The sequence below is a fragment of the Narcine bancroftii genome, chromosome 11 (genome assembly GCF_036971445.1).
Source record: "Narcine bancroftii isolate sNarBan1 chromosome 11, sNarBan1.hap1, whole genome shotgun sequence".
NCBI classification, from domain to species: Eukaryota; Metazoa; Chordata; class Chondrichthyes; order Torpediniformes; family Narcinidae; genus Narcine; species Narcine bancroftii.
In genome coordinates, this window is record NC_091479.1 from 82519799 (window position 1) to 82546151 (window position 26353).

Below are 26353 nucleotides of genomic sequence, written 5' to 3' on the forward strand. Positions count from 1 at the left end.
CAAAGGGTTAAATCTTCCCCATGCATCTATGCCCTCTAGTTTTGCATTCTCCTACTCTGGTAAAATGGCTATGGGTGCCTATCTTTTCTGTGTCTGATATGACAAACCTCTGTCTTGTCTCATTGGATAAACTCATGTAGTGAAACTTGTTTGTCACCAGCTACCATTCTCGCACAGCTAATAAATCAGTATTCATCCATGTTGTACAATATTTGGAAGATACAATGAAATAAGGGTGGATAAATCTCCAGGGCGAGACCAGATATTCCCTCTGACCTTGAGGGAGGCTAATGTAGAAATTGCAGGGGATCTCGCAGAAAAATTTATAATGTCCTTAGCCACAAGTGTGGTGCAAGAGGATTGGAGAGTAGCCCATGTTGTTCCATTTTTTTATTTAAAAAAAAAGGCTCCATGGAAATTATAGACTGGTTAGCCTGACGCCAATAGTAGGTAAATTATCAGAAGTGTTGTAAGAGATCAGATATACAAGTATTTGAGTAGCCAGGGACTGTTTAGGTTTAGTCAACATGGCTTTGTGCATGGTACCATATTTTCACTTGTATAACATACACGCATATAATGTGCAGAAAATCATAAATTGTGTAAAAATATTTCATATACCGCGCGGGTGTAGTATTCTAAATTCTGACTGGCAAATTCAATTTGCATTTAAATAGGACATGGAGACAAAAGCACATCACTATCTGCCACAGTTAATCTCTCGCAATTAACACCCAATCAATTTCCACCAGAGGTGTCAATCGCCCATTTATATAGATGATATCCTGCTACAACACATTAACAAGCTTTGGAGAGGAATCAATTAAATGATCAAGATGAGCTTCAGAGTAGTTGAGTAGGGATTTTTAATTCTTATATTGTCTCCAATCAGAGGCACTTGATATGTTAATATCAGGGACCGGTTTGGGCAATTAAAATTAGGCGTTTATAAACTGATGCTGCTCGGGACCTGTGTATCCTACCCGTGTAGTGGGCCCCTGCAGCGCTTTACATACTGGACCCTAAATTGCCCGGTTGAAAGGCGATCAGGCAATTTAAGGGCATACCTGCCCCATCGGTGGCGCTCACTGCGTCACCGGAGGCTCCGCAGGAAATCCTGTTTCCTTTGTTGGCCTCCAAAGGGTAAGTGGTGGGGGAATGGGGCGAGGGGGCGTAGTTGAGGCCAGGTTAGGAAAGTGGAGTCAAGGCAGCGGGCAAATGCTGTCAGGCTTGCGGGGAAGGGAGTGGGCTCTCGGGAGTGGAGTGGCCCAGTGGAGAGCGGAGTTGGGGCAGGAGCAATGGCCATCCTTCTTAACCATAATCACCCACACTGCTGGAACAGATGGTTATTGCATGCAAGCGTTCACATCATTTTCTACTCTGGCAGCCATTGATCGCTTACAAATAGACAAGCAGCAGCTACATGGCATGTGTACCCGGGTAGACATTTACCTCCGAGGTTGTTTGCCGACCCAAGCAGTTTTAAAAAATTCTACGCATCAATCTGCCTGTACGTGGGTAGATAATCTGCCAAATTGGCAGGTTAAACTCGTGTTACAATCCAATTTGTTAACTTCTATTGATAGGATGCAGTGCCTGGCTGGATGTACTGTTTATAGGAACACCATTGCATTCAGTGTAAAGAGATATTCTCAAGATAAAAATTTCCCGTGCCTGTTATAAATTGTGACCATTCTTTCCTTGCTGCTATTATATTCTCATACTCGCTACAATATTTCCACACTCGCTATAAATTGCTGGTGCGTCTTTCCCATGGCCTCTAATAATAATAATGTTGTCAATTGGATCAGCAAGTTTGCAGATGACACTAAGATCGAAGGTTTTATGGACAGCGAAGAAGGTTTTCAAAGCTTGCAGAGGGATTTGGAACAGTTGGAAAAATGGTCTGAAAAATGGCATATGGAATTTAATGCAGACAAGTGTGAGGTGTTGCATTTTGGATGAACAAAGACATTCATGGTAAATGGTAGGACACCGAGGAGTACGGTAGAACAGAGGGATCTGGGAATACAGATACGTAATTCACTGAAAGTGGCAGAGGATTGAAAAGAACTTTTGGCACATTGGCCTTCGTAAATCAAAGTATTGAGTATAGGAATTGAGACGTTATGGTAAAGTTGTATAAGGCATTGGTGAGGCCATATTGTGTGCAGTTTTGGTCACCTAACTACAGAACAGATATCATTAAGATAGAAAGAGTGCAGAGAAGATTTACTCAGATGTTGCCTGGACTTCAGGAACTGGGAACTGAGCTATAGGGAAAAGTTAGTTTAGAACTTTTATTCTCTGAAGTATAGAAGAATGAGGGGATATTTGATCGAGGTATTGAAAATTATGATGGGTGTGGACAGAATAAATGTAGGTAGGCTTTTTCCACTGAGGATAGATAAGATACAAACCAGAGGACATGAGTTAAGGGTGAAAGTGGAAAAGTTTAGGGGGAACAACTTCACACAGAGAGTGATGGGACTTTGGAATGAGCTCCCAGCTGAAGTGGTGAATGCAGGCTCAATTTTAACATTTAAGAAGAATTTGGACAGATACATGGATGGTAGAGGTATGAAAGTTTATGGAGTGGATGCAGGTCATTGGGACTTAGCATAAAAAATGGTTCAGCACAGACTAGAAGGGCTGAAGGAGCCTCTTCTTTTGGTACATTAATGTTCTATGGTTCCAAAAACCTCTCAAAATGTAATATGGGCAGGGGACTCTGAAAAGTGGTGTGTTTACATCATCACTGAGCTGGTTGAGTCCTGCCAGATGGTCTCTACGGGTTGTGAATGAGCTAACAGGAGGGTTAAATAGGCTTGACCTCATCCTCAGCATCTAACCAGACATCACTGGTGAAAGTGAGCACTCAACAGAGTGTTCAGAAACAAAATCTCCTGTCCTTGCACGGAGGACATTGTCTGCCATATTGTGTGTTGTTACAAATGTGCTATATCAGCTTGGAATTGGGAATAAATGAGGTTCTGTTAGCTACCATCAGCTGCACAAATGTTCGCACCACAGCCTAGAACATTGTGGCTTGACACATGTCTTGCACTGCCATTGTTATCAAACCAAGGACTCAACTTTGGCTTAATGTTGCATTTGGATGGGCATGCTGGCAGCAGGCCCGACATATCTAAATGAAGGGCCAGCATGGTGAAAATGCAGTGTAAGGCTATTTGCTTGCTCAGGGCATCAGGTGTCTGGGAACAACATTTGTAGGCTTGCCACAAATGATCCTGACTTGAAAAACCCTCTGTCTTCTTCATTGATGCTGGTTCAGCAGCATTCTGGGAGTACCTTCGCAGGACAGACATCATGGGTAATGGTGGGCCCAATCTTTTGGCTTTGAGATTAATGGACACATCATCAAATGAGAGTAAGAAAAGGTGAGATAGAGTCTCGTGAAGATTTTTCAAATAGCTGCAAAGGAGACATTCAATGTTTTGAAATTTGACTATTCTCTTTTTTTCTTGTCTCTAAGCTTTGTTACAATTTAAGTTATGGTTTTTAGTCTGCAATGTTGGGAACATTGCTTATATAAAAAAAATTAACTCAAATTACTGCCAGTGTGGTCATTCACACTGGGCGCCTTTTTAGACTGCAAGTACCTGAGTGCAGCAGTCCCTCCTGGGGGTTGGACGTGCAGTCGAGTGGATGACTGTCGACGACTTTTTCCAGAACGATTAACACTGCAGGCTTCCTCGAAAAAGTTGTAGGGGTCCTGCAGATAAATCGTGGTGCAGGAATTGACTCAAAATTCCTGATTGTGCCGTTACATGCCTGCAGTCTAAAAACCACAATTTTCACAAAAGATTTTGGGGAAATAAGTTTATTTCTTCCTCTTTTTTACTGGATTGTCCTGATTTATTCACTGAATTATTCTGTTGGAGCAACAATAGCTGACCTGAATTAATTTCCTCTGCACAGATGTTAAGGTGTTTCTTTTCCAAACATAATGGTCTTTCCATTTAATGGAACATTATACTTTGCACAGGAGCAAAATATCTTGCCCTGACATTCAGATGTGCAAGAATTTCAAGAAATTTCTTGTTCTGTTTCCCCATTTTTTCCTTTCTTCACTAAAACTTGGCATTTTGCCTACAATATGTCTGAAACTGCGCATGGGCAGAGACCAAGCCTTGCCAGATAGTACTCAGCATTTTATAAAGGTTTCTTGGCCTACTCAAAAAATTATAATGGTTTAAAATATCTGAAGATTGTCAAGAATTTTTTTTGATAGAGAAGAGAATTTAACATTAAAAAATCAATAACTGATGATGCTGAGTGGTTTTCAGGTGTAATCCACTTTAAGACTGGTTGGTGAAAATCTGCACACATCTGTGAACGCAGATTCCCCAAGCACTGACCTTTTTTTGATTTTCTTGGTAACCAGTTCTAGTGCCTAGATGCAGCCTGTTTACATCAGCACTGACACATTCATTAAGAAGCACGGTGCGGGTGGAGGCTGTGGTAGGTATTGGCGCCCCAGAGGAGATGATAAGCAGCAGTATGGGTTAATGGAGATCAGCAGGAGGTGCAGCAGGATGCTTTTGTTCCCAGTTTATCTGGCAGCATACAGTGGGAAAAGGAGCCTGTGACTTGCCAGACTGGTTTGTCACTATTCACAGTTGGTTGCTACAGATAATTTGGGATATGATTGGGGCTGTTGACATCTTTCATCGAGAATAAAAGCTTCAGTTTTCTTTAAGTAAATATATTTGGGTGCATTTGCCATAAGCAACGTTTTAAATACTTGAACTTGGAATGTGTCAGTTTTCCTACTTTCGAAACCCATTATTACTTGCTGGTACTTACTGTTAAAGTAGAACTAGTTAATGGTGTTTATTCTCTGGTTTTAAACATAAAGTCAAAACCTTGAATAGTGTCAAAGGGATTGCTATAAAATATAGTTCCACAGCTTTTAAACTAGATTGCTGTTCAAGAATGTTTTTCTATTGGATGTCTTCTCTTTGGCTTGGCTTCGCGGACGAAGATTTATGGAGGGGTAATGTCCACGTCAGCTGCAGGCTCGTTTGTGGCTGACAAGTCCGATGCGGGACAGGCAGACACGGTTGCAGCGGTTGCAGGGGAAAATTGGTTGGTTGGGGTTGGGTGTTGGGTTTTTCCTCCTTTGTCTTTTGTCAGTGAGGTGGGCTCTGCGGTCTTCTTCAAAGGAGGTTGCTGCCTTCCGAACTGTGAGGCGCCAAGATGCACGGTTTGAGACGATATCAGCCCACTGGTGGTGGTCAATGTGGCAGGCACCAAGAGATTTCTTTAGGCAGTCCTTGTACCTCTTCTTTGGTGCACCTCTGTCACGGTGGCCAGTGGCGAGCTCGCCATATAACACGATCTTGGGAAGGCGATGGACCTCCATTCTGGAGACGTGACCTGCCCAGCGCAGTTGGATCTTCAGCGGCGTGGATTCGATGCTGTCGGCCTCTGCCATCTCGAGCACTTTGATGTTAGGGATGAAGTCGCTGCAATGAATGTTGAGGATGGAGCGGAGACAACGCTGGTGGAAGCGTTCTAGGAGCCGTAGGTGATGCCGGTAGAGGACCCATGATTCGGAGCTGAACAGGAGTGTGGGTATGACAACAGCTCTGTATACGCTAATCTTTGTGAGGTTTTTCAGTTGGTTGTTTTTCCAGACTCTTTTGTGTAGTCTTCCAAAGGCGCTATTTGCCTTGGCGAGTCTGTTGTCTATCTCGTTGTTGATCCTTGCAGCCGAAATAGGTAAACTGGTTGACCGTTTTGAGTTTTGTGTGCCCGATGGAAATGTGGTGGGGGGGGGGGGGCTGATATTCATGGTGGGGAGCTGGCTGATGGAGGACCTCAGTTTTCTTCAGGCTATTGGATGTAATTGCTGGAGAAATAACTACCAGACCTATTTTGAAGCAATTTCTGTTTTTAACTAATATAATTAAAAACTCATTGATATTAGAGCAATCAGATATTTGACTTTCTATGGATAAGGCAGCCTTATTTTGTAGGTAATTTAATTTTGTCAAGTTTATTGTCATCTGATTGCATAAGTATAACCCAACGAAACCATGTTCTTCAGTCCTCACAACCAGGCATTCATAATACACAGGCAAATAATACATATGCAGAACAAGTATTTTATCTATATAAATAAATATTCTTTTGTACAAATGAGAGTCTCTGATGGTTAGTATGAACAGTTCCTTTGGTTGTTCAGTATTATCTCTGCCCTTGGGAAGAAGCTGTTCCTCAGCCTGGTGGTGCTAGATCTGATGCTCCTGTATCTCTTCCTTGATGGGAGCAGCTGAAAGATGCTGTGTGCAGGTGGAAGGGGTCCTCAATGATTTTGCCGCCATCTTCAGACAACGATCCTGGTAGATCACGTCGATTGGGGGGGGAGACTCCAATGATCCTCTCTGTTACTCTTAGGGTCCTGTGGATTGATCCATTTCTCTGCACTAGACGGACCACACTGTAATGCAGCCGGACACGATGCTCTTGAAAGAGCTCCTATAAAAGGTTGACATAGTTGTGGCCAGTAGCCTCGCCCACTTCAGTCTCCTCACGAGGTGCTGTTACACCTTCTAGACAAGTGAGATGTTGAGTGTCCATAACAGGTCATTAGTTAAGTGAACTCCAAGGAACTTGGTGCTCCCCACTATCTCTACTAGAGTGATTTGTGCAGTGGAGGATGGTCATTCCTGGTCCTCCTGATGTCCACGATGATCTCTTTTGTCAGGTTGTTATTCTTGCACCATTTCATGAGATTTTCCACCTCTTCTCGGTAGTCCGACTCATCGTTTTTTGTTGTTGAGGCCAATGACTGCTATGTCATCTGCAAACTTGATGACACTGTTGGAGCTGGATCTGGTGATGCAGTCGTGGGTCAGTAGCATGAACAGGAGTGGGCTGAGTGCACAGCCCTGATGTGTGCCAGTGAATGTATTGTCAAATTCTTCAGAAGCTTTGCATTGCAGGAAGAAACTGTTGACACATGAAAATTGGAGGTTTCAAGAACTTCAACTTTGATGAATGATGAGATTGTTGACTCCCCAATCACTCCACATCCAGTCCACTCATATCTACCTCTGCACAAATACTCTGAATTGTGCCACCGTTCAGCAACTCGCATGTATTCAAAATAAAACAAGGTCTTGTGGTCTTAATTCTGGAGCAACACAAATAAAAAGTCATGAAGTTGAGCTAAACTATTGAATCTTTCTTTGACTGCTCTCAAAATGGAAAGGATATTGGAGGCACTGGAGGTGATATAGAATGCAAGAGTTTGTATATGAACAGACGAAAATACTTTTGAGTAAACAAGGCTGAGGATTAACCTAAAATGGTCTTTTAAAATAGTGTTTTGATAGAGTGGAGGAAGTGACCATCAATATAAACAAATTGCTAAGAAATCTAGCAGGAATTCAAACACTTTTTCCCTCCCCAATGAATGACAAAAATGTGAGAAACACTGGGACAGAGGCTATTGACTTATTTAATAGTATGCTATGCAAACACAAATGGAGAAGGGATTAAAAGGTGAACATTACATTTTAGATGAGTAAAGGTGTGAGGATCTGGAACGAAGCACCAGTGCTGGCGAAGACTGATGAGGGCAAGTGGACTTACTATTCAATATTACCGAAGTAATCACTGAATTCTTATTTTGGCTATCCAGTTGGTATTAGCAAATTTCGTTCCAGGAATGATCAATGAAAGAGCAGGACCTAAAATGGTTTGACGTGGGTAGAAGATGAAAGAAAAAATTATTTTGGGGAGTTGGCCAGATTTTTAAACATTGCTGAAAAATGTGGAAATTAAATGGCCATTTACACATCTGCGTCGTGTAATTTAGCATGACAATGTTGCATTCCTCAAGCGTTTGTATGAATTGCCCACACTCAAGGAGTGTGCTTGTGTTGAAAACTAATTTTGATATTTTGTGCTGAAATTTTATTTTCTTGGAGTGTTGACTGCTTCAACAAAATTGTCTGAGGGGAGAGAGAGGAGTTGAGACTGGACTTTTTTTAAATGATGCTCAAGGAGCTACAGAGAGCCCAGAAAAGATGGTTAAAGCAAAAGAATGATAGAACTAACTATGAACAAGTAGTCTCATTTTAATAGTTAATACTTTTTCTAATTGGTGATTCTAGCTTTCTCCCAAAATTCATCAATTTGTAAGATGAGGTGAGGTTGACTGCCCAATATTAATTCTCAATGTGCTAATTCTATTTGCTGTTTGTTTCCTGCATGTGGAGCAATGATTCCCAACAAATTTTAAACTTCCTCTGGAGTAGTGGTAAAGGATTTATGGCTCTTCTGTGTTTTCAGTTAGAGAAACTGTGTCACCCATCTTGGGTTGTCAGCTTTCTTTGAACTGTTGCAGGCATTTGTCTTGTGTGTCATGGTTTGGATTTCTTTCAGTAAAACAAAGTCTGAGGCTGGAGTCTTTTTGTATTCAGTAAGGAATTGCATCAGTTCACACAATAATTTGCTTGATAAAGAGCTGCCCAAAGTCAGAGAATTGGAGGGTGTCTTGTGTTTGCAAATCAGATGGGCATTGAGAACCGATATCCGGAGAATGCTTCATTTTAATCCTAATCCTGACATTGTGAGGCTGCACTTTGCTCTGATGACAGATTACAAAGTTGAACTAAAAGGGTAGTTTTCAGCTGTCTAGACTGGGAAAATTTCTATTGGTGAGTGGCAGCTTGTACTGCCTACTGTGGGGAATAATGAAACACAAGGCCTTCATTTAGGCAAGCAGTGAAGATTCAAAGGTTGTAACCTTGACTTTACTGGATACTGAGTTGAATACAAATTGACCTGGGTAGGTGATTTATAGCTCAGGCAGTTAAAAAACTGTTCGATATTTTGCCCAGGGAGCGTTTGCCCAGATGCAATGTATTTTAAAATTATGATGTTCCAGTAGAATGTATTTGTGAAGGGGTGGGGGATGGAGTGAGGCTTGTGTAAAATAACTGGGCATTTTTTTTTTCATTTGTTTCTTAAACAGCGAACTGCAATTTAAAAGGCAACAATTCTGTATATTCATCATATAAACTATCCATATCAGGATCAGGAAATGTAATGTAAACCTTAATTTTTAACTTTGATTTTTTTTAAAAAAGCCCTTATTTTTAAAATTGCTTTTATTGCAGTCATTTTTTTCTGCTTTGCATTTTCTTGGGATGCTAAATTGATTTATATCCAAATTCAAATGATCTTTTGTTGCTGTTTTAAGTTTGTTTCATGTCAAACATGAGTGTGAAACAAGTTGTTTAAACCCAAGTAGGATCACATTTCAGTTTGATCCTTTGTTCATTTTCACTTTAGCATGGAAACATGGCTGCTTTTGGTGTCTTTCAAACCTCATCTCAATACTGCTTGTGGCTTTTAAATTAATTTTTCCATTCTTCTTAAAGAGCCACTCGTGTAATCATAACTTGGTTTGAATGACAGTTGTAATTGTTAATCCAGAATTACAATAAGTACAATGTACTTTATTTAACTGGCACAAGTGTGGAATCCAAACTTTGCATCCATCTCGAGATGTTTACATCCTTTTTGCTAGAGATTAAATGCTAGGTTGGGATTCTATTATATCCAAGCTGTTAATGGATGTATGATCTTTATACATACCGTTCTTCAAAACAAGCTGTGACATGCTCAGAAATGAGACCTCATCCCATTGTCAATTGTTTGTGTGGTGTGTAAGTAGGTTAATAACGTTGGGCTGTTTGTGCTATGGTTTAGGATTACTGAATTGGTAACTGATCCAGTTGGCAGACAAATTATGCAAGGTTTACGTCATTCGGTTTGATTTTTATTTTGTCTGTGTGTGTGTCTCTCTCTCTCCCCCCCCAATTATAGGGAAAATGTAAAAACTGTAGCAATTATTTGCATTCAAGTATGCTGATCATTAAACTTTTTTATTGCATGTAGTGACTTTTAGTGGTGTTGTAAATACATTTTGGACAACCCTTCATATTCAAATTTGATGAACTGCATTTATGGGTTTTCAGAGAAAAATTGTTTGAAATGTCTTAATTTTGCATACCTATATTTATGAAATTTACAAGAAATTACTCTTGTGAATTTCAAATCTTTGATTCTTGTATTATGGTAAATGTTATAGAAAATGGCTTCTGTTTGAATACATTGTAATCCCATCAGAGGCTCGTTTGTTAAATGAACTTCTTAAAATAACCAGAAAATAGAGTCATTAGCTTTGAGTAAAAAGTGTAGCAGCGATCTTGCAGTAAATCCCTGGTGATCTCATGCTGGACTTGCAGTATAAACTGATTTAGTATTCCTAATCTAAAGAGTTAAAAGTTTTCCAAAAGTTTATACAAGTACTTTGAAAAAAAATTGAGGGGAACATGGCTGTTATTGCCTGTAGATGTTTCATGAACTGCATCTGTATGGATAGATTACTTTCTCCACTCCCACAGTTTTAACTGGATAGCCTTAAACATAACGGCACAAACGTTTATTTTTCTAATTTTAGGTTAATCCCCCACCCCTTCCCCATTTGATTCCCCTATTCACATCTCTTTACCCACTCCTTTACTTATTCTTATTTTTTCTCTCACTAACTTTTCTTTCCCCATTCCCCTTCCTAATGGTTTCTCCTATCTCTCTCTCTCACACCTCATCCTCTAGGAGGTCTCTCCAGTTTCTTTCCCTTTTATGTTTGTAATTGCACCTATTCAACCTTGATCTTGATAAAGGGGTCAAACCCAAATCGTTGACTGAACATTCCTACCCATGGATGCTATTGGACCTGCTGGGTGCCTCCAGAATTTCTTTGCTCTCAGATTTAATGTTTAATTGTTCTACTTCCTGTTCATTCATCAAGGAGTAGTGTCAATGTAAAAAGCAACTGAGGTGTACTTATGCACAGATTATTAGAGGTCAACATCCAAGTGCAGTGAGTGATTTGGAAAAATGTTATGTGAGCCTTTATTACAAGAGGGTTTGATTAAATGAGTACACAAGGATACCAGTCATCTGTGGCAGGGCCTAAATGACATAACCTTCAACAAAACCAAATCTGGTGTAGTGCGAGACAGCAAAGCTTTACTTCCAGATGAACTCCATGCCTTCTATACCTGATTCGACCACAAGGACAAGAATGAATGACCATTGAGCACCCCCATGTTCCCTGATGATCCTTTCCTGTCCATGTCCTTTCCTGGACTATCGACCAGTGGCACTCACATCAACAATGAGGGTGACATACAGGCTTCCTTCAGGAGTGTGAATCCAAAGAAAGCATCCAGTCCAGAGAATTAAAAATCTGTGCTGACCATCTTAACAACATTTTCATGGATATCTTCAACATTTCACTCCTGTGGGGCATGGTACTCGCCTGTTTCAAAGAGACATCAATTATACCTGTGAAGAGTGTGGTAACCTGCCTTAATGACTATCGACCAGTGGCACTCACATCAACAATGAAGTATTTTGAAAGGCTGGTGTTGAAGCATATCAGCTCCTGTCTGAACACCATCATGAATCTGTTCTAGTTCGCCTATCATAGCAACAGGTCTACAGTGGATGCCATCTCACTGGCTCTACACAAAGCCCTGGAACAGCTGGACAGCAAAGATACATAGATCAGGATGCTCTTTATCAAACTACAGTTTGTCATTCAACACCATCATCCCCTCAAAATTGTTCAGCAAACTCAAGACTTCAACACCCCACCATGTAATTAGATCCCAGATTTCTTCACCTCCAGACCTCAATCAGCAAGGATTGATTAAAAACATCTCCATGATCTCCATCAGTACTGGAGCACCACAGAGCTGTGTACTTAGCAACCTGCTCTACTCACTTTACACCTATGACTGTGTGGCTCAGTATGACAGCAATACCATTTACAAATTTGCCGATGATATCACAGTAGTGGGTTGTATAAAAGGGACAATGAGTCAACATATAGGAGGGATATTGAAAACTTGGCCAAATGGTGCAACGACAATTTCACACTCAATGTTACTCAAAACCAAGGAGCTGATTGTTGATTTCAGGGAGAGAAAACCCAAGGTGTATGATCCAGTGATCATTTGGGGATTAGAGGTGGAGAGGGTGAGAAAATTTAAGTTCTTCGGAGTCGTTATCACGGGGGATATTTCATGGACCCAACATGCTTAGGGTATCAAGAAGAAACCATGTCAGTGTTTCTACTTCCTCAGGAGTTGGCAGAGATTTAGCATGATATTGGAAAACCTGTCAAGTTTCTACAGATGTGTGGTGAAAAGTGCATCACGATCTGGTATGGGGATACCAATACCCTTGAGCATTAAAACCTGCAAAAGATGGTGGACACAGCCCAGGACATCACAAATAAAACTATCCCCACTATCTAGAACATCTATAGAGATCTTTGCTGTTGGAGTGCAGCCGCAATTATCAAGGATCCACACCACCCAGCACATGCTCTGTTCTCGCTGCTGCCATCAAAAAAAGTTCAGGAATAGCTGCTACCTCTCCACCATTAGACTCCTCAACAACACTCTCAATCAGGGACTCATTTGAGGACTCTTGCACTCTTTTGGGAGAGGGAAAACTCTCTATTGCACAGTCAGTTTGTTTACATTTCTTTATTTGTTTATGTGTACGTCATGAACAGTTTTGCACTTCCAAAACTGGTAATTCTGCCCTGCCCTGCCCACAGGTAAAAGAATCTCAGGGTTGTATTTGATGTCATGTATGTACACTGACAATAAATCTGCATTTGGGGTCTTCAATTTTGATCTCCTTATCCAAGGTGGGTGTACTTGCTATGGAGGAAGTGGGGAGTACATTTACAGCATTGGTTAGTGCAACACTGTTCTAGCACCAGTGACCGGGACCGGGGTTCGAATCCCGCACTGTCTGTAAGAAGTCTGTACATTCTCCCCATGTCTGCGTGGATTTCCTCCCACATACTCTGGTTGTAGGTCAATTGGGTATATTTTGGTGGCATGGGCTCGTGGGCTGAAAGAGCCCATTACCATAATTCATTGTTTAAATTAAAGTGTAGCAAAGATTCACTGGTTGGGCACCAGGGAAGGCAGATATGCTGCTTGCTCCCATAGACTAATTTTACATTCTTGAGTTTTAAAAAAAAAAGAGAATAGACCTCCTAGAAACTTGTAAGTGGCTTGACTGCCAGATGAAGGAGGAGGATTTTCTTAAGTGAGAAGGCTATAGGTCCAGCTAAGGCTCATGAGAATAAGGGGAAGGCAGTTCAGGACTGAGATGAGGTGAAATTTGTTGATTCAGTGGGTGGTAAATCATTGCATTCTCTACCCAAAAGGCCTGTGGAAGCTGTGTTCATCCCAAGCAAACTTCTTGGCCGATTCCTGCCCATGTTTAAAAAGCAAGGTCAGGGTCAGATTAAGCAGTGATTCCCTACTGAATCCAGAAAATTCAGATGAAGCATGACCATTTTCTTGATTTACCAAAGAGCAAGTAAGGAGTTGGTGCATTGTTATTGAGATGTAGTAGCCTTGGATTATGTGGGGAGGGTGGAAATAGTGGGAAAGAAGAAAAAGAATGGATTATTGAATGTTGTATTTTAGATTTACTGCAAGTCTGGTATTGCCAGTTAATATTACTCTGTGCTATGAAATGAAGAGACATCCACACAGTACGAGGGTGAACCAAAAACTTTGATTTTGCCGCGTTGCCCCTGTGGGGAACGCCCACTTCCAGTGCTGTTTGCGCCGGCTTCTGGAAGTGATGTCAGCATGTCGCTGCATCACTCGTCGGCCGGCGGTGCTCCACACAAAAGCGGGGGGGAGGGGGGTTCCCTTAGCTCGCACATGGCGTTAACTGCTGGGTTCTTAATAGAGAAGGAGGGCCCGTGCCATCTTGGGATGGCCAACTGTTAGGGCGATTCGGCCCGTCCATCTGTGCGGTCATTCGGCCCACTACACTATTAGCATTTTTCCAATGTTTTGTAAGATTAATTGTGAATACTGATACATTTATGATTTCAATAAAATGTTTCAAGTGCAAATCATATTAAAATAGGAAAAAATGCCTCTCCCATTGGACCAGTTCTGTAATCGATTCCAGTCTGAGTGTCTTTGTTGATAGTGTGCCTTCAGGGCTTATTAACTCTATGATCATGAGGCTTGTTTAACAAAACATCATCAATGAGCAAGCTCCTTTCATGACACGAGGTTCACCAAACCATTACTATACTCTTTTTCCCTGCATTTGTTTAAATTGGACCTAACCAGTGCATCAGCTTTGACCATGAACTGAAGATTACACACAGATTTAAACAAAAATAACACGGCAATAATTCATCATAGCTTTCAGTGGAGTCCAGTAGATGAGCTGAGACAGGGCTGGAGTCAGGTGATGTTATAGAGGTGAAAGAAGGTTGCTTTGTAATGTTGTTGAAGTGTGGTCCATAGCTCAACCCTGGGCCAAGTGTGCATCAAAGCTTCAATCATTCTAATGGCTGGCTGAAGGAACTTTCTGGCCCTTCTGTACTGAATGTCGAGCAAGACTGATCATTTAGAATTGGAGGATTAGGATTGGATGTCAGCTGCAAATGTAGAATCTATTGTTTGTTTGAAGTTTATGCTAATAAGGTACAGCATGCAGATGAGACATGGTAGGGGATTGAGACTAAATCATTTCATGAAAAAAGGTTAATAGACTATTTTGTGGAAATAAAGATAGAGAAGACAGAGAAGTTTAAGGATGAGAATTGCAATAGGCACAGAAGACCAAATGTTGCCTGCACTTCGGGAAGATCTTGGAAGAATCGGTTTTGGGACATGAAAGCAAAACCCAATCTTCCTCTTCATCAACAAACTGCTAATTCTGATGGTACGAGCCATGGTTTCCTTGGATATATTATTCTTCCACTGTCACTAAACTAAATAGCATATCTTCTAATCCAAATAACTACAAATATATCAATTTATAGTACGGAAACAGGCCACATCGGCCCTTCTAGTCCACACCGATCTATGTGAAACTCCAACCCGTTCCACCTACCCACTCCCTGCCCATAACCCTCCAACCCCCTCTCATCTGTGTACTCATCTAATCTCCTCCTAAATGACAGAATTGACCCTACTGCAACCGGAAGGTCATTCCACTCAGCCTCCACTCTCTGAGTGAAGAAACTTCCCTTGTATTACTTCTAAAGTTGTTCCCCCTAACCATTAACATGACCCCTCGTTCCAATCTCCCCTACCCTCAGGGGAAAGAGCCTATTCACATCTACTCTATCTATTCCCTTCATAATTTTAAATACCTCTATCAAATCCCCTCTTAACCTTCTACACTCCAATTAATAAAGTCCCAGTCTACCCCATCTTTCTTCGTATTCAAGCTCTTTTCATTTATTTGTAATTACTTGTTTGCATTGCCACTTTTTGCTTCCTTCACACTTCTGGCTCTTAGTTTAGTGCCACAAATGCTGTGAACTTTTTATTTCAGCTCGACATTAATCTTCACCTGAAGTTTTCATCTCCAGCAATATATCAAAGAAGTGGGGCACTTGTGTCCATTGTGTTTATTATTTAAAAATTGTGCTGCCTTCATTTTTTCTGTCATTCGTATTAATTTTGCACTAGATTAATTATTTTTCAATTTAACTTCTGTTCTGTTAAACAAACATAGTATTTCTACAAAATGAACCATGATCAATTCCAAAATTAAAATTTGATTAAAATGAAATTAACGCATTCCAATTTTTACAGTTCATTCAGCTCAGTAACTTGTAGGATTATTTTCATTGGATAATTAAACCAGGCTTACTGAAATAATTTTGTTTCTGAAAAGGAGCTTGTATATTTTTATTTTGTTTTAACTTATTTTTGCTTTATTCTTATTTTAATTGTATGTTTATTTAAAACCAGAAGGAAATCATTTTCAGATATTTACAGACTGAAGGTTCAGGCATGGCCTTTGCTATTATTGTGTCTGCATTATGGTTGCAGTATTGCTAAAGTATGTCTAGTAAGGTGGTGCTTGTGGTAAAGTCACAGCTGTTTGCTGTTCTTGCTGTGGTTTAAGACGATGATGGCCTCAGAATGTGAAATCAATTCCACACGGTGGTTTGAAAGAAAAGGAAATGTTGGATCATCAAGTTCTTTTAAAAATGACAAGAATTGACATGAATTCAGATTTGTTCTGAGGAGGCCAGAAGGCAAAAGTCAACCTTGTGCTGTTTTCCCATGTAGCACAAAATGGAAAGAGTGCTCAAAAAGCTGTTGCACTTCCTAAATGCAATCTCGACTTAAACTTTTTAAACTAATATAATTTTAATAGCAGGTCACTCACTTTCATTGGTTTTCGAAAGAACATGTAATTAGCAGAGGTGGAAAACTCCCTGAAGAATTAAACTTGCCTGCAGCAGTTTGAAACAGTAACAGACCATTAAATTGTGCTGTCTGTAATTTAGTTTAGTCAGGGGAAAATAACTAAATGCATGCTCTGCCTTGGATGTTTAATTTCTAAATGAAAAGAAGCCCATTTTAAATACTATGTTCAGAATTGGGCTCTCTTGGGTTTTGCATTCTTTCAAATAACATAAATACGTCTCCAAAAAATGTGATCAAATGGGAGTTGGTAATTATTGGAGATAATCATTACTATGCAGCAATCCAAGACCCTAGTAAAGTGAAATTAAAGAATGTAAAATGGGTAACATGTGTTGGCCTGACTGTGACTTGGATTAAAGCCTGTTTGTGGTCATGGAGCTCAGAAAGCAGTGGAAGTGGAAGAATATTCCTTCCTGATGGTATATTTTGTGCTTGTTCATCTTGTGTCTCATTTCTATAACTAGGCAACAGTGACAAATGTTCTGAGCTGAAACCTATTTCTTGGTTTCTGGTGTAAGGATTGAGATAGCCTTGTTCTGCAATACTATTGGGCTCTGTAAGTATCCTACATGCAATGTCAATTGAGTAGAAGTGGCACCAAAAACTGGAACCGAGTTTGGTTTCGAAAGACGATGAGGGTGAAAAATGTCAATTACAAACCCTTCACCACCCAACCGATCCATTTCGATTTGCTGCGTTTAGAATTCCGAAATGTGTGTAAACTCCAGACTCCTGTGCGCAGTTCTTGGGAGGACCCTTGACATGTTTGCTGGTGAACACCTTGTATCCAATGGGCCAAGACACAAGACTAGGAAACTTGGCCACTCCACCTGGCACAAAATACAGCAGTACTGATGAAATGTATGTGAGAACATGGCTGTCAGGAATACACTAAATAGATTTTTGTTTGATACAGTTAGCTCAGTTTTGTTCCATATTAACTTGACGGAACTCCCACAGAACAGAGTTGTTGCCAAGGAAGAAGTTTTGGGTACATAACAAAAATTGAGTAAACAAGAGTAAATAATAATTCACTTCAGCTGATTTCATTTAAGTTTATTAAAAATGAAAATTATTGGACATTTTTGAATGAATTAAATGTTGTGATATTCAATTGTCAGCTTTTGATGAGTATTAATACATTATTTGGATCATTTGCCAGCAGTGAATACATAAACCCAGGTGGAAAATGTAACCCAAGTGCACAGGATGGGTTAATAATGTAACAACAATTAAGTTGCTGATTTCACAATTACATTAACTCTGCATTGGAAGAATTGGTTTTCACATCACTTGAGCCCAAAAAATGATGCAAGTATTGCGTGGTTCATTGCAGAGCTGTAGAATTATGAAGGAATAAGAAGAATATGGGAACTTTTTGCAGGTTCCAGCAGTAAATTATTTAATATAAAAAGCTCATTGGAAATTGTCTTTTTGTGTGCAATATTTTGTGCTTCATGAGACCTTTTATACATAATACTTCAGAAGATATCCCTATGAAGTAATGTAGAAACCAGCATGCCCTTAAGTTAGAATATCTTTCAGGAGATACTTAATGCGTTGGATTTTAGAAGCTTTAAAATATTGTCTCATCGATTGCAATGGAATCTCTCGCCAACTTGCTAGTATTCATTGGCAAATATGCTCTCCTCCAAAGAGGCAAATAGAAGGAGGAACCAAATTCCAATAAGTGAGGCTAAAATTCTTGAGACCTATTCTGATCATTTATTTCTTTTTTTTGTACAAAACAGGTAATGAACTGTGATGGCACTGGTAGAAGAGTCCTTGTGGAAGATAAGTTACCACACATCTTTGGTTTTACTCTTTTGGGAGACTACATTTATTGGACGGACTGGCAACGTCGTAGTATTGAACGAGTTCACAAAACATCTGCAGAGAGAGAGATTATCATTGACCAACTACCTGATTTGATGGGTTTGAAGGCCACAAATGTTCATCGTATCTTGGGTAAATAGCCAACTCACCATTTTCTCAGAAGTTTTTCAAATACTTAGTTTTCAAGCAAATATAAGTGGCATGTTTAACAAGTGTATTCATGTAGTTTGTAGAATTAAATAAACTAAGGAGAAAATAACTGATTTGTTTTTCCAATTTCATGTCTTGGGTTATTTATGGAAATATTTGGGGTAATTCTGATTTGATTGTTCTGGAGAAAAGCAACAGTAAATAAGCAAAATTATTTTTTTTTAACCTGAAAGGAAAACCCAGTTGGTTCCCCCCCCCCCCACCCCCCTCCTTAGCCCCCCAGAGAGAATCTATTGTGCAAAGCACTTCTTCAAGCAAATTGATATTTTCTCTGAATTTTCTGTGTAAGTTCCATCCACAATGTTATATTTGTAGGATGAAACTTTAACAGTTGTACAAAATTCACACTTGTATTAAAAGTTTAATGATTTAGGAAGACCGTAGGGGATTTGTATCAGATAATAGGGACTCTGCCGCTGTTAAAACTCGTTATTCTTGAATATTTATTGAAAGGCTCTTTTTGATGTACCTGATTTAATATCCTGTTGCATGCAAACTAGGCTGAGATTAATATGTTTTCAGGTACCAACCCATGTGCAGAAGATAATGGCGGGTGCAGTCATTTGTGCTTGTTCAAGCCTCAGGGTGTGCGATGTGCCTGCCCGATAGGCTTGGAGCTCATCAGAGACATGAAAACCTGCATAGTACCAGAAGCTTTCCTCCTTTTCTCACGGAGAGCAGACATCAGAAGGATTTCACTCGAAACAAACAATAACAATGTGGCTATTCCACTAACTGGGGTAAAGGAAGCCTCTGCTCTGGATTTCGATGTGACTGACAACCGGATTTACTGGACAGATATTAGCCTGAAGGTATGAAGTCTTGTTGCCACTGCTGCTTCTCTGGTATCTCTGAGCTGCCAGAGCTAATGGGCTCCCGCAGGATGGTGCTGCAATGATAATTGCAGCTGAAATATAAAAATAACTGTTCCACTAAGGGACTGAAAACTGAGTGAATTATGCACTTGAATATTGGTACATATTTTTCAGAAAATGTCTTCAAATGGGTGGGGGGGGGGGAGGGGGAGGATATACCCTTTTTGTTTAAAGATCTCATTTGGTAAAATATGGAGGCCCAGTAACAGTTTTCATTTAAAGATGTACAGTTCTTTCATCAGTGTGACCAGCTTGGAGGGAAAACCAGGAATACTTTGATATACTTCAGTGTGGTACATATTAAATAATTCAGTGTGCAAATCAAAATGATTTTAAAGGTTGGAAGAATCAAATCAAACAGCATCGCCATGTGTTGCTTTCACCTTGAATGCATATAAATGTTTTAAAAAGACATACTCAGAAATCCTACTGCGTAAACTTTTTCCCCCCCAGTATTATACAATTCAAAGTTCTGCACCCCCACCAACAACAACAGTTCCTTCACTTCTCATCTTTCCATAAATTTGTGGGTATTCTTTGCATGAGCCCATGACATGATTTTTTTTTCTCTTCAGGAGGATGGCTTTCTCTGCTTTTATTGTTGCAGTATCATTGTGGAATCAGACTTGATCCTAAGAATAACTATCACTGGGCACCCAAGGGAAGATGCAGTCTTCATATCACACCCCTGCAAGCTTCACCCTTCCAATACACTGGCATACTATTTTTTTTTTCTTTTGCCTTCTCTGTCCCCACCTCAGTCTCCACTTCCCAGCACAATCACCTATGAACGTTGAGCTCCAATTTTTTTTTTTTTTAGCTTGTCCCTTTAGTGAAATCATCACATGTACAGCTGCTGAGCCCATTGAACCCTTGCTTGGACGAAGTGCAGATGGCACACATCCTGTGTTAGAAAAGATGATTTTTACCAAAACCTTGGGACTTGGTGAACCAGAGGTTTGCAGTGGAAGAGACCAGCTCACAAAATGGTTGTTGCAATCTTGCTGCTCCACCAGTTAGGAATTCTAGTCATCCACATTTACATTTATCAGGTAAATTTGAAGATGAAACAATATATATGATTGTGTCATAGCCATTGTCATTATCTTTCGCATTCTTTTGTGTGGACAAATATATGGTACACCTCTCTTGACTTGCAGACCATTAGCAGAGCTTTCATGAATGGAAGTGCTTTGGAGCACGTTGTGGAGTTTGGACTTGATTACCCTGAAGGAATGGCAGTGGATTGGCTGGGAAAGAACCTGTACTGGGCTGATACAGGAACCAATCGAATAGAAGTTGCCAGACTTGATGGACAGCACAGACAAGTATTAGTGTGGAAGGACCTAGATAGCCCCAGGGCTTTGGCTTTGGACCCTGCTGAAGGGTAAGATAATTTTAAGTAAAATTGAGTTTTCCTAAAGAAGGCTTAACTTCAAAACACTCGATTAACTATTGGCCTAACATGTTCAAGACAGGTTTGTCAGTGTACCTTGAAGCATTAATTTGAGCAGAAAATGCATCTTTTGAAACTGGAATCAATAGATGATCCTTTTTAAAACAACCACTACTTTTTTAAACATTTGTGGTTTTATAGTAAAAGAGTTTAAGTGCAATTTGTATACATCCAATACTCAGTTTACATACAAAGTTGCCTTATTAGATACAATAACTATTGTGATTTTTGTAATTAAATCATCCCTTACTGAAGTAGCTTGTATTTAATCAGATTGTAATAGTTAAATGCTCCCAAACCTTTGCAAATGCTCTGTTCTTGGAAAGGAAATAAAAATATGCAAGCATGAATCAATAGTTACATCTAGAATCTTTTTTTCTTCCAAAAGCACCTGGCTATTTTAAAATTTGCAATGGAACAATGGGTAGCATCTCAGATCCTTCAATATTTACCCATGTATCTCTCCATGACAGACATTATGTCCCACATAGTTCTATATGTATGCAATATTTGTGTAGAAAAACATTTGCCAGATTATCCTTATGACTGCAACTTTAATGGGTAATTACTTTATTAGCTTCATGTATTGGACTGAATGGGGTGGCAAGCCAAAGATTGATCGAGCTGCTATGGATGGAACAGGCCGTATCACATTGGTGCCAAATGTTGGTCGAGCGAATGGACTAACCATTGATTATGCAGAACGAAGACTATACTGGACAGACCTGGATACAAGTTTAATTGAATCCTCCAATATGTTGGGTGAGTTTGCAATATTTACGTTTTGAGGAACAGGTTATTAGTCTTGAATTCAACTATGGTTTTGTTCTCTACCTTTTATTGACAAATTGGGAGTGATTAAGTGGAAAATATTTTAAATGCTCTTTCCAAGATTTTGTATACTACCTGAGTATACTTCATGTATACAATGGTTTGTTTAATAGGCAAGATTTCAATATCAGCTGTCACACATTAAAAGGTTTGTTGAGCTTTTTGTTTTCAAATCAGTGATAACTGCTGAGCCCTTTGATGAAGGACTCAAGCCTGAAACATTGGGTATGTATCTTTATCTGTGCAATATAAAGTTTTCAATCTTCTTCAGCATGATGCTGAACCAAGCCATGAAAGACCTCAACAATGAAGACGCTGTTTACATCCGGTACCGCACGGATGGCAGTCTCTTCAATCTGAGGCGCCTGCAAGCTCACAGCAAGACACAAGAGAAACTTGTCCATGAACTACTCTTTGCAGACGATGCCGCTTTAGTTGCCCATTCAGAGCCAGCTCTTCAGCGCTTGACGTTCTGTTTTGCGGAAACTGCCAAAATGTTTGGCCTGGAAGTCAGCCTGAAGAAAACTGAGGTCCTCCATCAGCCAGCTCCCCACCATGACTACCAGCCCCCCCACATCTCCATCGGGCACACAAAACTCAAAACGGTCAACCAGTTTACCTATCTCGGCTGCACCATTTCATCAGATGTAAGGATCGACAATGAGATAGACAACAGACTCGCCAAGGCAAATAGCGCCTTTGGAAGACTACACAAAAGAGTCTGGAAAAACAACCAACTGAAAAACCTCACAAAGATGAGCGTATACAGAGCCGTTGTCATACCCACACTCCTGTTCGGCTCCGAATCATGGGTCCTCTACCGGCATCACCTACGGCTCCTAGAACGCTTCCACCAGCGTTGTCTCCGCTCCATCCTCAACATTCATTGGAGCGCTTTCATCCCTAACGTCGAAGTACTCGAGATGGCAGAGGTCGACAGCATCGAGTCCACGCTGCTGAAGATCCAGCTGCGCTGGGTGGGTCACGTCTCCAGAATGGAGGACCATCGCCTTCCCAAGATCGTGTTATATGGCGAGCTCTCCACTGGCCACCGTGACAGAGGTGCACCAAAGAAAAGGTACAAGGACTGCCTAAAGAAATCTCTTGGTGCCTGCCACATTGACCACCGCCAGTGGGCTGATAGCGCCTCAAACCGTGCATCTTGGCGCCTCACAGTTCGGCGGGCAGCAACCTCCTTTGAAGAAGACCGCAGAGCCCACCTCACTGACAAAAGACAAAGGAGGAAAAACCCAACACCCAACCCCAACCAACCAATTTTCCCCTGCAACCGCTGCAACCGTGTCTGCCTGTCCCGCATCGGACTTGTCAGCCACAAACGAGCCTGCAGCTGACGTGGACATTTACCCCCTCCATAAATCTTCGTCCGCGAAGCCAAGCCAAAGAAAGAAGAAGTATGGTACACTGTTTGACCTGCTGTGCTTTTACTTCAACCATGGTGTTTGCAGAATGTCATGTTTTACTTCTTATTTTGCAGGACTGGATCGTGAAGTTATTGCAGATGACTTACCTCATCCATTTGGCTTAACTCAATACCAAGACTACATTTATTGGACAGACTGGAGTCGCCGTAGTATTGAGCGAGCCAACAAAACTAGTGGCCAAAATCGCACCATTATTCAAGGACACTTGGATTATGTCATGGACATCCTGGTATTTCATTCTTCAAGGCAAGGAGGATGGAATGAGTGTGCTTCAAGCAATGGGCACTGTTCCCATTTGTGTTTGGCCATGCCAGCTATTGATTATGTATGTGGCTGCCCAGCTCACTACTACTTGAACGTGGACAACAAGACTTGCAGCCGTAAGGATTATAATATTGTATGATTAAATTTTGGGGTTAATTGATGTACTTTAGAACAATGTTTAAAGGGTGCTAAAGCAGGATTCTAGACAGCAATACTAGATCAGTGGGAGGAGGATGCATGGACACTTAAGTTATTGAAAGCCATATGCTGGGTCACACTATCTGTGAGATGAGGGCAAATTCACAGATATGTAGATTCTTTAGGAGATTAAGGAAATTTATTCATAAATTAGGCAATTTCATTTGTTTATAAAAAATTGCACAAGCATAGCTTAAATATATTTCATATTCTGCAATTTTAAGTTGGAAATTGTGTGCTAGAAAGTCACGAGTTTCCATTGAAAATCTTGTTTTCATGTATGATTTAATTTTATCTTTTGTGAAAATAGTATTTAAAACTACATCCTGAAAATTATGCTCGTAAGAAACCTGTTTCATTGTGTGAAGAAAGCATTTTTATAGTTTTTTTTTCTTGTCTCGCTTTTGAAAGTGTACTCTGGCCAATCCAGGCTAACGTACTAAGATTATTTTGCAGCTCCAACTTCATTTTTGCTCTTCAGCCAAAAGAATGCAATAAACCGAATGGTTATCGATGAACAACAGAGCCCAGATATAATTCTTCCCATTCACAGTCTGAAAAATGTCAGGGCTATTGATTATGATCCTGTCGATAAACATCTTTACTGGATTGATTCTCGTCAAAATGTTATACGGCGAGCACAGGAAGATGGAAGTCAGGTTTGTATAAAAATGGAGCTCAAACAGCAATACTTCTCAGTGGTGATGTGCACTTGTTCAGAGGCTTTCTGATTCTGCCCACTAAAATTTTATGACGAAGCAAGAGGTATTTTCATGCATGTTGATCTTTTTAAAACATAAAATGGACAACCCAGTCCAAAAACCTGAGCAAAATATATAACAAATCCAACTCTTATTTGTGAAATTCATTCCTCCAATATGAAGTGTTAATTTATACAGCAACTAATTTTTTTTATTAAATAAATGAATTAGTAGTATTTTTTTTTAAGAAGAATCTGATTAAGGTAATGATCAATCTGTTATTTTTGTTCCTTTCTCTGTTGCAGAGTTTTACAGTTGTGACCAGTGCACTCCCCAACCAAAACATAGATATACAGGCTTATGACCTAAGTATTGACATCTACAGCCGTTACATCTATTGGACCTGTGAGGCAACCAATGTTATAAATGTTACGCGGCTGGATGGGAAACCAATCGGTGTGGTTCTGGATGGAGAACAAGATAGACCAAGAGCAATTATCGTGAATCCAGAGAGGGGGTAAAACTTCAATTTGACTTTTGACATTTATAAATGTAATTTTTATGAGGGAATACTTCTGGGGAGTATAATACTAAATTATGTCTTTTTCCCTCCCCAACACCACATCAAAAACAATCTCTCAGGTACATGTACTTCACCAATCTTCAAGATCGATCACCAAGAATAGAGCGTGCTGCATTGGATGGTACAGAGCGGGAAGTTCTATTTTTTAGTGGCCTAAGTAAACCGGTCACACTTGCTATTGACAACAAGCTCGGCAAACTATTTTGGGCTGACTCTGATCTCCGACGCATTGAGAGTGGTGACTTGTCAGGTAGAGAGAAACAATTTTTGGGAATGCCTGTGGGAAGGGATGGGGGTGAGGGGGGAATAAGAAAAGTGCTGTACATAGAGCAGGAATATAATGTCCAAGTCAAACTAAAGCTCTTCTGCTTGCACCTGATAGATATTCTTCCATCTTATTGATATTCATCTGTTTATCTATAAGCCTTTTAAATGCTACTGGTATATCTGTTTCCACCAATGCTCCTGGAAGCCTTTTTCAGGCACTTGCTACAGTAAAGTATTTGCCCCTGTACGTCTCCCTCCCCCTCACTTTAAAAACATGTCCTCAAGTGTGTGATATTCTTCAGCCCATAAGTCTCACTGTGACTATTCACGTGCCTCTTCCTGTCCTTCCCTTCAGAGTTGCTTGCTCAGCATCTGCCATTCTCTCAACTCTTCCTCATTCGCTTACCAACCCCCACCGCTCTCATTTAAATCCTCCCAATTAGCACCAGCGAACATCCCTGCAAGAATATTAATTCCCCTGAAATTCAGGTGTAACCTGCTTGTCCCACTTGCCCTGGAAGAAAGGCCAATAATCCAAATATTTGATTCCCTTCCTCCTGCCTCAGCTTCTTAGCCATGAACAAAACAGCACTGCCTTTGTTTCTTGCATGTGGCATGGGTAGTAATCCTAAGATTGTATTCCTGGAATTCTTGCTGTTTAACTTCCTACCTAACTCCCAGACTAGATTTCCCTTCTTACTTGTGTCATTGGTACAGGTACGGACCATGACCTCCAGCTGCCTCCCTCCCCTCTCAATGTCCAGTATCCATTCACACATTCTGGACCCTGGCATCAAGATGGCAGCACCCCATCCTCTAGTCTCACTTTCAGAAATGCCCATCTCCGCCCCAACTATGGAAACTATGGAAACCAGAGGACCAAGGCCATCCACAAAGTACAGCTCCACATGGTCAGTAGTAGAGTTGGGAATGGACTGGAGTCTCTAGAGATTTAATCCAGAGCCATTTCACACCCCTACAGACACACTCCATCATTGATAGTTCTCAATCAAAGGCTCTGAGAGCTGGAACAGGGACCTACTTGCGATGGTCTGACTTAATATTTTCCAAAGTTACAATGTTTTGAATCTGTACTTTCAATTTTGAATTCTGATCTGTTCCCACGCTTTCAATATGTGGTTCGCTACTCTCTCGCGATGCTGGGTGATGGCACCATCAGAAGAGAGTGAAATTGAGGAGCCTGTCACTTTTAGCATCCACACCATCCAGCAATTAATTTTAGTTCAATGCTTCAAACATTCTTCATGCCCAGTGTGCTTTCAGCTGTGTTTGTTAATATTTTTTTCAGGGTTGAATAAAGCTATTCAAAATTTAATTATAAAAAAA

General features: G+C 40.4%; 1 protein-coding gene across 1 annotated transcript in view; it reads left to right on the forward strand.

Annotated features, from left to right (window-relative positions):
- lrp6 (low density lipoprotein receptor-related protein 6) overlaps nucleotides 1-26353 on the forward strand; it is a 129351-nt gene that overhangs the window by 89379 nt on the left and 13619 nt on the right. The window contains exons 7-14 of the mRNA XM_069903740.1: nucleotides 18095-18311; nucleotides 18912-19201; nucleotides 20425-20651; nucleotides 21298-21482; nucleotides 23047-23373; nucleotides 23912-24114; nucleotides 24462-24673; nucleotides 24799-24989. Coding sequence (XP_069759841.1) covers nucleotides 18095-18311; nucleotides 18912-19201; nucleotides 20425-20651; nucleotides 21298-21482; nucleotides 23047-23373; nucleotides 23912-24114; nucleotides 24462-24673; nucleotides 24799-24989 — 1852 coding nt within the window. The remainder of the gene's footprint in view (nucleotides 1-18094; nucleotides 18312-18911; nucleotides 19202-20424; nucleotides 20652-21297; nucleotides 21483-23046; nucleotides 23374-23911; nucleotides 24115-24461; nucleotides 24674-24798; nucleotides 24990-26353) is intronic.